The sequence below is a fragment of the Homarus americanus genome, unplaced genomic scaffold, assembly GCF_018991925.1.
Source record: "Homarus americanus isolate GMGI-L3 unplaced genomic scaffold, GMGI_Hamer_2.0 scaffold36734, whole genome shotgun sequence".
NCBI lineage: Eukaryota > Metazoa > Arthropoda > Malacostraca > Decapoda > Nephropidae > Homarus > Homarus americanus.
The window spans coordinates 6,065,894-6,083,238 of NW_024733126.1; the positions used below are offsets into that span (position 1 = coordinate 6,065,894).

The window sequence follows — 17,345 nt, forward strand, 5'->3', positions numbered from 1 at the left end:
TGAGAGCTGCATTATTGTTATTTTACAACCTGCAGTTTTGGGTAGATATAAGTTTTTTTTTTTTATCTGTTATATGCACACACAATCATTCAGAGAGTATGTGCAAAGCAAATATTAAAAAAAAATGATTATTATAAGGTCAAAAACATAAATGTGAATAAAAATTTCTTATGTCCCTGGGAATTGCGGGAGGGGTACTGTGGTGGGAGGTGGGGTGCAGTGTTGGTATCTCAGCCTCCAGCAAAGCTGTGAGCTGTGTTATTGATATTTTTCAGCTCATGTTTTTGGGTAGATATACGTACAGTATTTTTATTTATTTATTTATTTTATGTTATTTAATGTTACGTGCACATATACTTAATCATTCATACAGAATGTGCAAAAAAGAAAAAAAAATTCATAAAGTAAAAACTATAAACGTACTAAACATTTATTACGTATATGGGAGCTAGTACCAGAGAGTGAGGGAGAGAGGAAACAGAGTCTCTTGACGGCTCTGCTGTCTCATACTAATGGCAAGATTGTCAAATAGTAATGCAGTAGTTTTTTCTATTATTTTATTTATTACATATTATTTTTACTTATTCCTCACATTTTCTCAACCTATATATTATTTTATGTACAAAGAATAAGTTGTTCCACATGCACACCATCCTCTGGGCAACGTGAAACAGTTCTGCTGTTTAGCCTGGTTGTTACTGGACGGGTAGAAACCTCCCACATGGGTCGCACGTGTTACTCCCTCCCATAAAGTAATGTACTAAAGCTAATCAGTAGTTTGTTAATTTTTTCATGTTAGGTAGTAAATTAGAGTAATTGTGTACTATTTATCATTAGTTAGGAAGGTTTTGTCCTTGTTGGAACCTAACCCATTCGTACCTTGAGAGATACCTGTTCTTTATCAGCTAATCTTTGACTTTTAGGAGGGAGCAGGGCCATCCCTGCCACCCCAAGTGAAACATGTTTTTTAAGAGGGGTGTTTTCTGAGGTGCATGCACATCTCCATGCCAAATTTCAGTTTTGTCTTCAAAAAATGTTGCTGGAGACTGCAAACAGATACAAACACACACATATATATATTCTGGTTTTACGCGGATATTTTTTATGCGGAAGGCCTTTTACGCGGCACCTGTTAGAAGAGATAATTATTATTTATATGGTAAATTCCATCATATACACAGCAAGCAGCAAGGCAAGGTGCTGATGTCAGACGTCGCAGACTGGGATTGGGCCACATATCCTTACCACCCACGCACCCCCCCTCGGCCGCGAGGTGTGATTGGTCTAGTTATCCTTGCCACCCCCCCACCCAAACTCTCCACCGCCGCCTCAGTCTCACTGTCTCCGGGCATACATTCACTCGTGCCCAGGAACCAGTGCTATTTTTTCTTTCTACACAATAGCTTCCGCTGGACTCCCACCACCCCTAAGAAACCCTGAACTACCTGGCCTAAGCCGCGCCAAGCCCAAGAAGGTGCAACGTGCCTTAAGCTATGAGGTGAAGTACAAGATCGTCTAGGAGTTAGAAAAAGGCACGAGACAGGTGGATCTGGCCAGACAATATGGAGTGAATGAATCGACGATCCGCACTATCAAGAAGGATGCCGGCAAAACCAGTGCCTCACTGGTGAAATATTGCCACAATAAGATGCTGCTGAAGACCGAGAGTTTGTTGGAAAGCTACATTAATCGTTAGCCAAGAAGGAAAGTCGACACTCGGGCACTGCAAGACTACGCCCGGGAACTCTACACAGCAGTAGCAAGAAAAATGGGGGTTGCGGAGGCCAAGCCCTTCAGTGCTTCCGCTGGGTGGCTGCAAGGTTTTAAACGACCCAACAAGATCACGAATATTGAGATAGTTGGAGAAGGAGCAAGTGCCGACCGGGCTGCCGCCAGGAATTTTCCCCCATTTTTACGGCAAATTATGGAGGAAGGCCAGTACACCGGCGACCAAATGTTCAATATGGATGAATCCGGGTTGTACTGGAAGAAATTGCCATCCAAGACCTTCATAGTCAAGTCTGCTAGCAAGTGTCAGAGACGCAAAATGCAGAAGGAGCGCATCACCGTACTGTTCACCACCAATGCCTCTGGCCCTGCTAAGCCGAAGTTGTCTGTGATCCACAAAGCCCACAAGCCGCATGCCTACAAGAATATGGACATGAGCAAGTATTTAAGTGGGTGAAAGGAATCAATGAAGGGGATATAGATAAAGTTCTTATAATATCCGAGCAGGATAGGACTCGGAGCAACGGATTCAAGTTGGATAAGTTTAGGTTTAGGAGGGAGATAGGAAGAAACTGGTTCACAAATAGGGTGGTGGACGAGTGGAACAAGCTTAGCAACTTTGTAGTAAGTGCGGGAACTCTGGAAAGTTTCAAAAGGAGGCTAGATAGATTCATGGATGATAGAGTGGTAGTAACTCTCGACAGGAGCTGCCATGCACAGGCCAACCGGCCTATTGCAGACTCCTTATTTTCTTATGTTCTTATGTTCTTATGAGCAATCCCTCGATTAACGAGTTTTTTACGAGCCGACTTCAACATGTTTTCGCTTGCATTCGGCGGTCCACCAGCTGTAGTATTAGTCCGCCAATACAATAATCGGTTTTAGGACTTAAATTCCTTACTATTTTAGTAAATATCAAGAAGTTTATACTATTCAATAATTTTAAAAGTTTAATATTAACTTTTTTAGTCATTTTAACAATTATTGAACATAATTGAAGGTAAAGAAACTAGTTTCTGGCGTGCCATCCAGCCTGTTAACACACCAGACAGGCGTTAGTCTCTCTCTGTTTTCAGTGGAGGTAACATCTTGCTTGAGACTTTCTTCAACTAAACGCTTTTTTTCTGTGTTTCCAAGCAAATTATTGGTCATTTTGAAATTTATTTTACATATTGACAATATATAATGCAGTGCAGTGTTGATTTAAAGAAAATAATCTTGAATTACACCTAGAGAACTAAAATTTTATGGGTGAAATGGTGCCATGGAGTGACTTCTCTTCCACCCCAATGCCTTCTCTTCTCCTCCACCCCCATTCTAATTCCCATCATCATCATCATCATCATCATCCAGGAGCCTTCTACATACACACCTCAAAGTAAGTGTACTTTTCTACCTTTTTTGTTGAATTTAGGCAATTTTCGGTGAGCTGGAACCAATTACCCAAAAACCCATTGAAACAATGGTTTCGGTTAACGAGCAACCTGCTGGAGCGGATTGTGCTCGTTAACCGAGGGACCACTGTACCTGGATCATGCGCAGCTACAGTGATTTACTTGTGTGTATATATATATATATATATATATATATATATATATATATATATATATATATATATATATATATATATATATATATATATATATATATATATATATATATATATAAGATAGGAAATAAATAAATAAGAAAAAGTAATACAGTTAAAATACTATTTAATTTACCTTTAATGCGACCATAATTCTGCTTCCAATGTGAAGTGATGGTACTGTAACTAAAATTACATTCAAATTACATCAGGGATGTTGGCTATTGGGCAAACTAAAATCGTGCCGGACCACGGGAGTTTCCGGATCACAGAGTGCTGGACTAGAGAGGTACAACCTGTACTATACAAAATACATTTCTCTTGACAGATTCACATTTAATTTTACTCTTAATACAAGTATGGAGACCAGTGCACTGATCACCAGAGGCAAAATTTGTGTTATAAATATGTACAGCCACTGAGGAAGCCGGGAAGTTATACCTAGAGGTTGAAACCACAAACCATGATGCATCCCATCACGTACCTGGTGGCTAAAAATACAAACCACAATGAGTGTACCTAATTTCAAACACCACATGTAATGAACAATGAGAGCTGAGATGTATAGAAGAAGAGTTAGAAGGAGTGGTGGCAGGGAAAAGTGAAGACAACCTCTCTCCCAAGGCACACGTGATCCACCCTGCCAAAAGAAACAAAAACAATGCAGTATTAAGTTGTATTTTTAAAATGATGCTAAAAAAAAGTCTTTCAAAGAACATCACATAAATTTTAGTGGCATTAAACTTCACATTCATTTTAGCTCTATAGTTATAGAACATCTTGGTACACAAAAGAGTAATTTAAAGGAAACTACCGTACATTTTGCCTTATAAGACAAACTCATCCTGCTGAAGGTTCACCGACTAAAGCCAAGGCCGTAATATTTAAGGGCTAGTAGTCCGGGCTCTCCAGACACCTAATGATAAACATTTATCGAAAACTTATTTCTTACCTCTAGAATAAAGCAAATTGGGTGGAGGACTAGCAAGTTTCCTATTTGTGTTTTTCCTAAAGATAATATAGAAAAAGCTGCCACTGCTGCTGCCTGCACATGAGACCCACTGCCATCTTTGTTTATGTGAGCATCAGGAGGCATCATTATGTACAAGTACTATACCTGTAGTCCAAATGTTTCAAAGACATTAATATTAATGTTATTCCATAATCACTCGCTAATAAGAAACAAAAGCAGCAAATTTAAACAAAAATAATTTAGATGATAAATTAATCTTTCTTACGTTAATAATAATATTAATACATCATCCCAAAAGAGAACAAGATTTAATATTAATTACACTGTAGCAGGTAGGATTAGTTTGCTGTAAAAGAACTATTCTATTAAACTGAGACATCAAGTAATTTCATCTTATATTGGGAACACAACATTACCCCTCTAACTACTGGAAAATAAAAAATCCCAACATCAATTTTTTTTGTTTTTTTGCAAAATTAGCTCATTGTACTACAGTATAGCAAAATCAATTTACCATTATTATTTGCACAAGATCCTTCATGACATGGTCCAAGTCCACAACACAGGAAAGCATGAACGCCACACCAAAGTTGTATATAGTGTCAATAGGCATATCTAAGAACACTCTTCTTTGCCTATCTCTCTCATGTCCAAGTCCAAGGCAGGAAAGTAAATAGGATACATCCAGCACCAGGTCAGGACACAGAAGACAAGTTAGCCAAAATGAGAAGCCTCCAATCAGACCATGAACTACTGTATCAGTAGCTCTTAAAAGAGACCTAAAAAAGTAAATACATTTGTTATACAGTACAGTATAATATAAAACACATACTACAGTATACATAGTACATAAATTATATTAATTTCTACCCCTGTACATATATCTGACTATCAACACTGGGTTTTCTTCATCATATGTTATTTTGCAGTGTCTAGTCAACAGCATACAGTATTTTCTCGATTTAACAAACTATAATTCAAGCCACCCCTTTCCGTTAAATCAAAGTTTCCGCTAAATTGAATTTCCGCTATTTTTGCTCGATTTAGGAAACTGGTTCCCTAAATCGAGTGTGATTCTGTTAAATTTCGCGTCAAATGCGCCGTTTGGTGAGTGAAGTTTGTTTACAGGTACATCCGCTAAGTCCGTGTCCTGCTGCCACTGCATGTGTTGTCAACTACTGGGCTTAGACATCATGCCAAAAGTCTCTCGGTAGTCTCAGAAAGGAAGAAGTGTGAGGGAGAAAGTCAAAAGAGTGCGGCTATCAATTGGAAAAAAGGTTGGAAATTATTGAAAAACTGAAAACAAACACCGAACCCCCGAGTTTAAGGCAAGCCATGAATAATGTTTCTATGTGTCTGAGGTGTCTCCATAGGTGTGAGCGTATTAACGGAATTAATCTCGATTTAGCGAACTAGTTCACTAAATCGAGTGAAAAATAATGAAAAACATTCCTTCCACTAAATCGAGAGTTCGTTATACCGGATTCCGTTAAATCAAGAGTACAGAACTCCCTTCTCAAAAAATTACCTTCATTGTACACATTCTTGTACAGTATTGTAATTTAAGGTTTTTGTTTAATGTTTTGATGGACCACACAAAGAAGATTTGAAGATGAGAATTAAGAAGCCAATGGCTTATGACCGATTTTAAAGGAGTAGGGGAGGTACAGTCCTCCTCACTAGCGCATTTACAGGGGCTCGTTAGGTTTTGTGCAGTGTTGCAGCACTGTATTTGGTTATAGGAAACTTGCAATAGTAAACATACCATGGAATTACAGTAAAAAAAATATTAAAACAAATATATAAATGTAAATATTTGTGGAATGTTTATATGTTTAATACAAAATGCATTAAATAGAGTGTTATTAGATTGTATCTTTTACCTAGTGGGCGGTGGTAGAGCGAGGTGAAGTGATGTAAAGGCAATGTGGGGTGGGAGCAGGAGCAGCAGGGAGGGAGGTGGAGGCAGGTGCCCCTCTACCTACAGTAATTGAGGCTGAAGTTTATTATTTTCCTCGTCTGCTATGTTATGCAGATAACATTCATACTGTTCATGTTAAACTTTGGCCATAGTGTGAACAAGAGGAGGTTTGAAGATAATTACGGTGATTCTTTATTCAAATGTGCTTGTTGCTTGCTAGAATAATTTACTACATTAAGATCGTGTATTTCGCGAGTAATATAGACTGGAAAAATTGTGCTTAATTCAAATTCGCCAAATGCAAATACATAAACTAATGGGAAAAATAACAATATAGACTAGCCACTCTACATCAACCTCTGATTTTCCCATTTATAACCTCCAAATGATACAAATTCTGCCTTTATTGACCTGATTGTTTTTTCCGGAAACTAGTTTTTAAGCCTTCCTCAAGTAACTTAATCACACACTGCTTATTCTGCATTGAGTACTTGGCAAACTTAACTCCCTTACGATAGTCTCGCTTCTCCTTTTCCTTATTTGGCTGCTTAGGTGGGTTTGTCCTACCCCCACGAGCAGGACCCCCAGTAGAAGCAGAGGCCATTATCTTGACTCGACAGCTGGTAGCACCACCCAAAAAAGTACACAATAGCAGCCTGGGCGGTTGCTAGGATGGCGCGGGCTACAATGCAATAGTTGCATTCTTGTATACCTCTTTTACTTTCACCACTAGCAATTCAATCACCAGAACGTTTCTTGGAAACATTCTTCTTACCTTGTCTTTCCAAATTCATCGCTAACACAACAAAATGGAGAAAACAGCGAAAATCATGGAGTAATTGACAGAAACCGCACGATTCAACTGATCACGTGATGTACACTGTTATTAGTCCTCACTGCGACACATTCATTTTACTTAAAATTTTCATATAGTATTTATGGGTAACAGCTAAATTTGCAAATAAAAAACGAAATTTATATTGTACCTCTCAAAAAACACTTCACAAACAAAAGACACAGATCAATTGAACATGTGATGTCGAACGTGAACTGTAAACATTGCATAACCCCGCGCCACGCTTAAAACATTGAGGATGGAATCGCGCTATAGCCAACATTCGTATGCAAAAGTTCGCATTTTACAACCAGCGTCCCCTATTCATCAATCGAGTTACAACCAATTCGTGTTGACAAAACACACGTTGTAGCAGAAATGACTAACTGGTATGAGGGCTGTGACGTCATTCAAGACGGTGGCCAGCATTCAGCTTGCTGGATCTTGCGTTCAGCTGGCTGGATCTCACGAAATTTTACGCCAAATGTAAGATTTGATTACATTAGGTAGTGCTCGAAATTCAAAAAAGCGAAATGAAATCGCGCGAAATAAGAGATTTTACTGTATACTATATTAATAGCGTAAATAAAACATGCAATGTGAAATGTTGCATTGGCACCTCAAGTGTTGCCAACATGTTTTCATTTTAATAAAAGCAGTGGACAGAAGTCTGAAGTCTTCTCCACAGCACAGCACAGTACAGCACATCCTTGACCACCGAAGGGTCAAGACGTACCTGGCGCTCCTCTCGGAGCAGCCAGGTCAACTGTTAAGTTGGCCCATACCAACCCCCTCCCCTGAACCCTCCTCCCCACCGGAATATCAACAAGTTCTCGCCAGAAGTTACAATTTCATTTAGGAAAGGAACGGAACCAGTGTTAAACAGAGGTGAACAGTGGTGAACAGTGCTTAAGTCAGTGAGAACAACTCAGTAACAGTACCCAAGTTAACCTTCACACAGTGAGGTCCCAGGTACCCAGTGATAACGGCCCGTGAGACCCAACAACAACCAGCGATGTGTTAATCCGTCTACGATAGGAAGGCCTAAGACCAAACCTCACTCATATAACACCATCTGTGAGGGAATTACTACACCACATGTCCCTCATAACACCATAAGAATTACTACACCACGTCAAGTCCCTCATCACACCATCTGTGAGGGAATTACTACACCATGTGAGGTCCCTCATAACACCATCTGTGAGGGATTACTACACCACGTGAGGTCCCTCATAACACCATCTGTGAGGGAATTACTACACCATGTGAGGTCCCCCATAACACCATCTGTGAGGGAGTTCCTACACCATGTGAGGTCCCCCATAACACCATCTGTGAGAGAATTACTACACCATGTGTGGTCCCTCATAACATCATCTGTGAGGGAGTTACTATACCATGTGAGGTCCCTCATAACACCCTCTGTGAGAGAATTACTACACCATGTGAGGTCCCTCATAACACCATCTGTGAGAGAATTACTACACCATGTGAGGTCCCTCATAACACCATCTGTGAGGAGTACTACACCGTGAAATTTCATAACACCATCTAGAGAATTACACCATGCAGGTCTCATAACACCATCTGAGAACTACCACGTGAGTTCCTCTAACACCATCTGGGAGGGAGTTACTACACTACGAGTTTGCTGTTCAACACCTACATTAATCTGTATGTTCACTGTATGTTCCTTTACCTTTCTCTAATGAAGGCTTTTGTTAAACCACCAATGTATATTTTCAGCCTTCGGGCTGCAGAATTTTTTCAATAAACCGTTAATTATTATTATTATTATTATTATTATTATTATTATTATTATTATTATTATTATTATTATTATTATTATTATTATTTATTTTGAAATATATTCAACACATATTGCTACCTTCATACTGGTTTAAAAAATAAAATACCTGCAATGATAACAGACTGAAAATGTCTTAAATGACACAAGTGTCAAACACTGATTACAGTATGTTACCAATGATCAGTCAATTCACACCCCTCGCTTGGCCCCGATTCCTTTAAAGATAAAGAAATAGAAATAACTTGTAGAAAGGAATTAGTTATGCTTAGAAAAAAAAATCTTATTTTCATTTACAGTTCACCATTCTTACACAACCAGACATGACATGAACCTCGGACTCTGAGACAGATTGCAAGCACTCTTATTATTATTATTATTACATGTTTTATTTACTCTTAGTATAGTACAGTAGATTATTCTAGCAAGCAACAAGTACATGTGAATAAAGTATCACTGCAACTAACTTCAAACCTCATCACTGCAATTAACTTCAAACCACCTCTTATTCACAATATGATGGAATTATGTAAAGCATTTTAGAATTACAGCATCCTTGAAATTATTTTAGGTACAGGGATATGCAAAGAGCAACTGACGTATAACGGAAAGATGGGGGAGAAGGGATAAGAGGGTAGGCTAGGTGAGGTGGGTGGTCAAAATGCTAATGGACACAAGAAATCAAAGGGAAAGTCTGCTGTCATGGCCACTACCACCTGACCTGACCTGACCTCTAGGTATGTGACTGCGTGGTGTCAACCCCACACCACCTTCATGACTCCACCAAGACAACTCTTTACTCTGGTTAATAAATAAATAATTAATTAAAAATATATTATTAGTTTGTTACAGACATTAAAGCTCTTTGTTTGTTTGTTTGTTTGTTTGGAGCATATAACGAGTAACGATTTTTGTTTTTTTCAATTGTAATGGAGTAAAGGTATTAGAAAACCATACAGAAGTAAAATAAAAAATTTTTTTAGCACTTTTTAAAAAGTAAATACCCAAAAATGTCACTTGAGTACAGTACTCAAGTAAAGTTATTTCGTTACTTTACAACTCTGAGTGAAAATACAGTGTTACAAAGAGTGATATACTACACTGTATGCATGTTTTTACTGTATAGCACAGTAAGATCTCATATTTCGCGAGATTTCATTTCGCGTTTTTGAATTTCACGAGCACTACCTAATGTAACCAAGTCTAATATTTGGCGTAACATATCTTGAGTTTCGCGAGATCCAGCCAGCTGAATGCTGTAATATTTTATGTTGCAGCATAAGTATGGTTTTTGGTAACTGGCCAGCCGCACTCTCCCTCCCCTCGTGTGACGTCAGGGCATACAGGCAGGAGCCACACACTTCTATTGAGTCAGTTTCATGACTGCCCGGATGAAATGTGTCGCCTTTATACTGTACCAGTATATGTGATGAATACAGTAAATAAATATAATTATAATAACTAAAATAAATAAACACTGGGTTGCCATTTGGCAATTATTTCACGGGACTCAAGACAGAACAGCTGGTCACCGTCTTGTATGACGTCACAACCCTCATCCCAGTTATTCCTGCGCCATCCTACCGACTGGCAGGGCTGCTATTGTGTGCATTTTTTTGGTGATGCTACCACCTGTCGAGTCAAGATAATGACCTCTACCTCGACTGGGGCCCTACTGGTGCTGGTGGGGGTGGGACAGACCCACATAAGTGGCCAAATAAGGAAAAGGAGAAGCGGGACTATCGTAAGGGAGTTAAGTTTGCCAATTACTCGATGCAGGATAGGTAGCGTGTTATTAAGTTACTTGAGGAAGGCCTAAAAACTAGTGAGATAGGAACGATTACTGGTTTTCCGGAAACCACAATCAGGTCAATAAAGGCAGAATTTGCATCATTTTGAGGTTATAAACAGGAAAATCAAAGGTTGATATAGAGTGGACAGTCTATATTGTTATTTTTTCCATTATTTTATGTATTTGCATGTGGCGTAATTTTTCCAGTCTATATTACTCGCAAAATACAAGATCTTACTATATTGTATAATCCATTATTAATAGGCATTGTCCTGTATTCAAGTTGTGTAAATACTTGGTTGAGGCACTAGTGCAGGAATGCAGTCATACTTAAGAATCATCATGTCAACCATATACTGTATGGAACTACAGTAGTATTGGGGCTTGTATGTGAAGACACAGTTTGCGACATGATAACATACAGTATGCATACCCTGTAATTTTATGAGATAAAAAGAACCGATATTTCATACTGACTTAGTATGAGCATCTTTAAGCTGTTTTACTACTGTATTACCAATTTACAAATATAAGTTGACAGAGCCCGCACCGTTAGATATAAGAATAGCACCATCCCATCTATTGTTAAAATAATAAACAACTCCTGATTTATGTACTGTACAGCCCTGTAAACGTATTCAAAGCATATTATATCATTATGTCTAAATCAAATGTAAGTCTGTATATTTTCAGCCACCGGCTGCAACTCTATTAATAAACCGTTTATTATTATTATTATTATTATTACATTCACAAACTAAGGTTAAGGCTTTATTCAGTACAATAACTGCTAGTCAGTTATATCTAGACTTTACACAGAACTAAGTCACTGATCAGTGGATACATATGACATTTACAAATTGAACATAAAATAATTTTGAAACAGCTATAAATAAACAAGGTAATCAAATTAGTGGGATACAGGCAGACCCCAATTCACAAAAGGCTTTTATAAATAAATAAAAAAATTAATCGAACCACATTTTCTCATGAACATCCATAATAAAAGCCGAGATATTTTCCTACAAAAAGTAAAACTTCCCCGAAACATATTAAAATACTACAAAACTTATTTATAGTGACATTTTTTTGGTGTACACAATTATTATAAGCCAATACTAATTAGTGAAAGACATTTTAATCTATGTAACAATAGTGACCACTCAAACCGTAGATGCGCTGCCATCAAAACAAAAACTAGTGTCCTGTTTGTCTACCTACAAAGTCTACCGCATGTGTTTCAGACTTTAGCAAAGTTTTTGTGCATAGATTTACCATTAAATAAAGTGAGTTCCTCTTGCCTCATCTAAAGATATTACATGTACAGAATTGCTTTCTCTTGTAATGCACACACCATTCAGCCTGTGAGATTTTGGGTTTTGTTTACTGTCAATTTGCTTATAGTATGAATTAACAATAATAAACAAGAACCTCCTGTACTGTAATGTAAACTGACCAGATCCATTACAGGATGCCCCAAGATGCTTGTGCATCTTCCAAAACTGAAAAAAAAAATATATACGTATATATAAAAAAGGTCATAACTTTAGGGTTTTTGTTCATTATCTGGGATTTTTTTCTCTGTAACTGAAAATTTGTAAATCAAGAACTACCTATAGAGTAAAAACTTGCAAATCATAATAATAAAGTGATTTAAAAGCAAAAACCAAAAGTTCCATGCTGTATAAAAAATTTAACCAATGTTTGCGGTTCTTTAAGACTGCTGCAAACACTGATAAAGCCACTTTCATAACAATTGTATTTTTAGAGTTTCCAGAAAATAAATTTAAGTTATGTCTCCAAAAATATTTAAAAATTACAGAAAATTCAGAAATTATTCAAAAGTTATCACTTTATTGTACTGTATAATATGTGGGAATTTTAGCTACCAACAACTTTCATCTGTGATATTTTCAGAAAAATTCATCAACTAAGTTTTGAGTTCCATCTTTGAAAATCTATCTTTGCCTGTCACCTGTACCTAATGACACATACACAATGCAGTAATAAAAATTGCTCCCTTACTTAATTCTTGCTCTACATATACGTACTGTATTCTTAAGTGCAAATAAGTAGTCATGATATGTAAAATAAAAATACTTCACCATTAAAAATAAGACTTCTTAAATGTAAGAGAACATTAACAATAATGTACAGTACTCACTTAGGAGGCAGATCCAAAATAAAATTCTTGACTAGGTTGTCTCCAAACCATGCAGTGGCAAATAGTGCTCCCCATACTATCACAGATTTTAGAGTGACAGCTCCAAACATGGCCATGCTTGACCATCACATCATCAATACTGCTTGTTATATCATTATTTTGATAAAATCTAAAATAAAGACAATATATATATATATATATATATATATATATATATATATATATATATATATATATATATATATATATATATATATATATATATATATATATATATATATATATATATATATATATATATATATATATATATATATATATATATATATATATATATATATATATATATATATATATATATATATATATATATATATACATATATATATATTTATTTATTTATATATACTGTACTGTAGCACATTGTATCCAATAAATCATGATTCAGCGATGGCATAGATGCCATGATTGTGTCACATTGAATTAAAATACAGTTAACCCTCACTTTACGCGGTCCCACATTCCGCGTTTCCACGTTTACGCGGTGCCCTGCCGGAACCCAGGATGCTCACATTCCGCGGTGCGTGTACCCCTTTACGCGGAGAGCGGCTGGCGAGCCGCGCCATTTTTGGATCCAAACCTCCCGCCATCCGCCATGTTGTGTAAGCTGCGCGAACATGGTGCGCACAAGGTCGCCCAGTCATCAAAACATTACCAGTTCTTCACCCGCCACCCACCACAGCCGGCCCAAGTCAGTGATAGTGATAATTATGGTGAGGATATGGACTTATATGGACTTTGGGGAGTTTGACAAAGAGGCCCTGCAAGCCTCTGTGGTGGATAGTGATACAATTGATACAAGTGACACAGGTGAGGGCCAATAATCTGCCCTCTGCCTCGGAACCAACCGCCCATCCCCGTGTGCCCAGCCATTTTTTCTACTAATGTAAGTGTTAAAAAACCTAATATTATTGATATTTCTCTTAATTATTAATTGTGTGTGCATACCATCATAAAGTTAAGATAATATTTTTACTACAACATAGTTGTGTGTCGTCAAAAAGTGGAGTTTGGGGATCGGCCCGGACTCCATTTCAATTAATCCCATATGTTATGTTATTCACTTTACGCGTTTAACTCTGTATTCCTAATTTTTATGTTACTGAATTTGCATTCCATGTATCTATCAATGTTTTAGTGGCTGTTGTATCCCAAACAAAATATACCAAGTTTACCATCATTCTCATATAGTTTTTACTTTATTAATTCTGTGGTTCTGTTTGGCTATGAAGGTTAATCAGGTTAGGTTACTTTTTTTCAGTACTGATACTGTATATAGAATGCAAAACCAGTGGGGTAAAATGGGAAAAACAATTGGGGTAATTATTATGATGCAGAACATATAAATTAACTAGACTTAAGAAACCAGCCACAGTATTATAGGTTAATATGTGTAGTCATTTAATAAAGATTTGTCTCATTCTATTATTGATCTCCCACTAGATTTGGATTTTCTGCATAAAAATAGAGGCCCACAAAGCAATTTAAAAGATAGGACCACAGCCTATCTACCTTTTTTCCACTACCACATAATGGCCAAGCGAAACAGACTTGTAACTTTATACAAATTACTGTACCATTATTAAACTAATTGGTAATACTGTAGTTGTACTGTACTTTACATCAGACTAGTGAGAACGAACCACTTTAAGAAAAATTTTATATTATAAAACGTGTTACTTCACAAATAGAAAGAAATGGATGGAAATTTAAAATTAACTACTTTTGGTTTTCCTTTGTGTCTGTTAAACTGTGTTTTAGTATTTCCTGACAGGTTTGTTTTCATACATAAAATGTAAATTAAATGTCCAATGGTAGTTTATTTTGTCAGTGTACAGCTGAGTCAGGTCCGTGTAACTAATTACTGTACTTTTATACTGTACTGTAGTAAACAAAGGAACCACCCTATCCTTGCCTTAAAAATGAGCCAAGGTGTCATAGAACTATGATATATCCTTAATATTGGTTAGCTGTCCTCTGTAATTTCACTTTTGTATGTAAAGTAGCTAAAACAACTATCTGTGCAAGTGGGGGTCGATATGCTCCAAAATTTTACGCGTGACTAGTGACAGCCCTCATATACCAAAATTTATCATACATGGTCTCATATTGTTTCTCACAAAGTATGCACAGATAGTTATTTTAGCTACTGTACAATATATGCATAAAATGAGAAGCAAGGTCATAACTATGAATTAACTTAAGAAGTGGCAAGTAGGTTGCCAACAATGTGTAACAAAAACATGGCCAACTGCTCAAGCAGCTAACGAGCCGATCAGTGGCGAAAGGGATAAAAGTAAAAATATGTCCTTAGTATTAGGATGTTTAGGCCTTGGGCCATGAACCCTTGGAAGTCTGGGCCATGGGCCAGAAAATTCCTGACTGGAAATTATAATACCCTTAATACCCCCTGGAAGCCTTCTAGTCAGGAACCTTCCCGTAAGGTTAGATTATGTTATTTATATTACTCCGACCCATGGCCCAAACCACCCTGGTCCTATATTCCACGACCTCTATGCCTCTAGCCAATAGTGAACTGACATAAACCCTTCCCAAATTGTCTGATTTTGGAGGAATAAGCCACTGGTTTGTTCCTGTCAAAATCTGACAATATTTAGTGATGGCTTTTCTAAATTAATAAAAACATCATTGGCTCAAAGAGCCACAGCCTAACTAGCCACTTACTGTCCCTGCACCTGATTTGCATCATCTACTATTACCCTCAAAAATTCCCAAATTATAAGTTGTTGTTGGGCCCCTTTATCAAAATTTTTATGTACCGGACCCCATTGGTGCACCTTTACACCAAGATTTATTTGTAAAATTACTGTAGTCAACATACCACAAAGGTTGTCTCGGATAAACTTTACATTTACCCCTGTACAGCTTAGAACATTGTTAACTTTAAGACACAAGTACTATAATTAGACAGTGAATGAAGTACAATACGGGTAACCTTCTTGTTATTACTCGTTAGTTACATCAAATATGATTTCTGAAACAATTTAGCAAAGCAATCCCAAAGTTGTTTGCGTTCAAGTTGTCGACAACACAGAACCCGGATTTGTGTACCACTAAAAGAATTTACCATTCAAACTGCGATAGAGTCAAACAATGGTCGCCTTTAATGTTAAAGACAAATAAAATACAGTACGTGTGAAGGTACATCGTGCATCGTGTTAAACGAGGCATACCAATGATTTGGATCCAGATTCACTATTGAAGTTTGACCTGTTAGTGGAGTATTGCCGTTCAATTTTGACTTATTTGTGTTTATTCTGAAGGCAAACATTAGCCCTGTGTCCGTTCTCATTGGTTTATATAAAACTAATAATTATTGGGTTTCTACAAATTCAGTGTACAGTATACTATGTTTGTCCAGTTGTCTCTCCAAGTTCAACACTTTCGGAGGCTGAGGACCTGTAGGAAAGAGATAACATTTATTTTATTATTTTTTATTTGTTCATAACTTGTGTAATTATTCACTTAGTATACGAGCCTAAAGTACTTGGTTGTTGAAGAGCAGTAATTCATTTTAGAAAATACATCAAGTTGTATTGTCCCAGCTTTGTCCTTGCTCGTCATGATTGATTGATTTATTTTATTGGGAATTCATCATGTACAGTCGCTGTCATCAGTTAGCCTCATGTGGTGAAACTAGCCACGGAATGGGTTTCTGAACTTACTCCGGATGGACGAATTTTGACGACGCAAATACCTGTTTTAACACGACTTGCTGTGTTTCTAGGGATAAGGAAACTCTAAATCTGGGAATTTTTTTGAAATATTCGAATTAGATGTGATTCGAATATAGTGTGAGATGTGTTGTTAACTTGACTCACTCGTTAAAACAATTTGCGTCCGATATATGTCCGGCCAAGGATTCTGCAGTAGAGTAGAGGAAGGATACTTTCTTTCGCTTCCGATTGACGCGCCATCTATGGAGTGTGAGTCATCATAAAGAACGTTTGGTATTACATGGAGTACCTAATTAAAAGGAAGTATTTAATCTGCGACATAATAGAAAATGGTTGTAAATAGTGAGCGACAGATTTATTTTATTGTTTTCAATTGTGCGTTGATCGTGCCTCTCAAAAAAGAACAGTTAACAACAAACAACACAACAATAGATAATTACATATATCATTTTCATATACTGTATAGACTTTCTTGAAAAACACTTTAGTTTTTATTCATATTCATATATTTAATTATACTTATGTTTCAATTTACATTTTTAATTTGCATTATCTTTGCTACATATTGGGATTAAATTATTAAATTAAATTATATAAGATTCATATTTTTATTACTATATATATATATATATATATATATATATATATATATATATATATATATATATATATATATATATATATATATATATATATATATATATATATATATATATATAACACCACCATAGCAATACATGATTTAATAATAAAATAAGTAATTTAAAAATGTCACT

The 17,345-nt window shown here is 36.6% G+C and overlaps 1 protein-coding gene across 9 annotated transcripts; it reads right to left on the bottom strand.

Moving 5' to 3' along the window:
- Positions 1–3,426: 3,426 nt before the first annotated feature.
- On the bottom strand, positions 3,427–16,738 carry LOC121869312. 9 transcript variants are annotated; one of them, XR_006089523.1, is made up of 5 exons: positions 15,714–15,935; positions 12,812–12,980; positions 12,104–12,149; positions 4,804–5,068; positions 3,427–3,956 (listed from the first exon to the last, which is right to left on the bottom strand). XR_006089523.1 is itself a non-coding variant. In XM_042370569.1 (4 exons), exons 2-4 carry the CDS (start codon positions 12,925–12,927, stop codon positions 3,618–3,620), a joined length of 720 nt encoding a protein of 239 aa, XP_042226503.1. In that variant the 5' UTR covers positions 12,928–12,980; positions 16,714–16,738; the 3' UTR covers positions 3,427–3,617. The 9 variants fall into 9 exon arrangements, 6 of the variants coding, with proteins under 6 accessions (XP_042226503.1, XP_042226505.1, XP_042226499.1 ...); XM_042370569.1 differs by lacking the exons at positions 12,104–12,149; positions 15,714–15,935 and adding an exon at positions 16,714–16,738; XM_042370571.1 differs by lacking the exons at positions 12,104–12,149; positions 15,714–15,935 and adding an exon at positions 15,960–15,983.
- Between the last annotated feature and the right edge of the window lie 607 nt (positions 16,739–17,345).

Bases quoted from the DNA above. Each gene is read 5' to 3' on its own strand.
- LOC121869312 (XM_042370569.1), bottom strand. From the start codon at position 12,927: ATGGCCATGTTTGGAGCTGTCACTCTAAAATCTGTGATAGTATGGGGA. The intron at 5,069-12,811 runs GTGAGTACTGTA...TTACTTTTTTAG, and splicing joins ATTTTGGATCTGCCTCCTAA to GTCTCTTTTAAGAGCTACTG. The intron at 3,957-4,803 runs GTAAATTGATTT...TTCTTTTGGCAG, and splicing joins ATCTTGTGCAAATAATAATG to GGTGGATCACGTGTGCCTTG.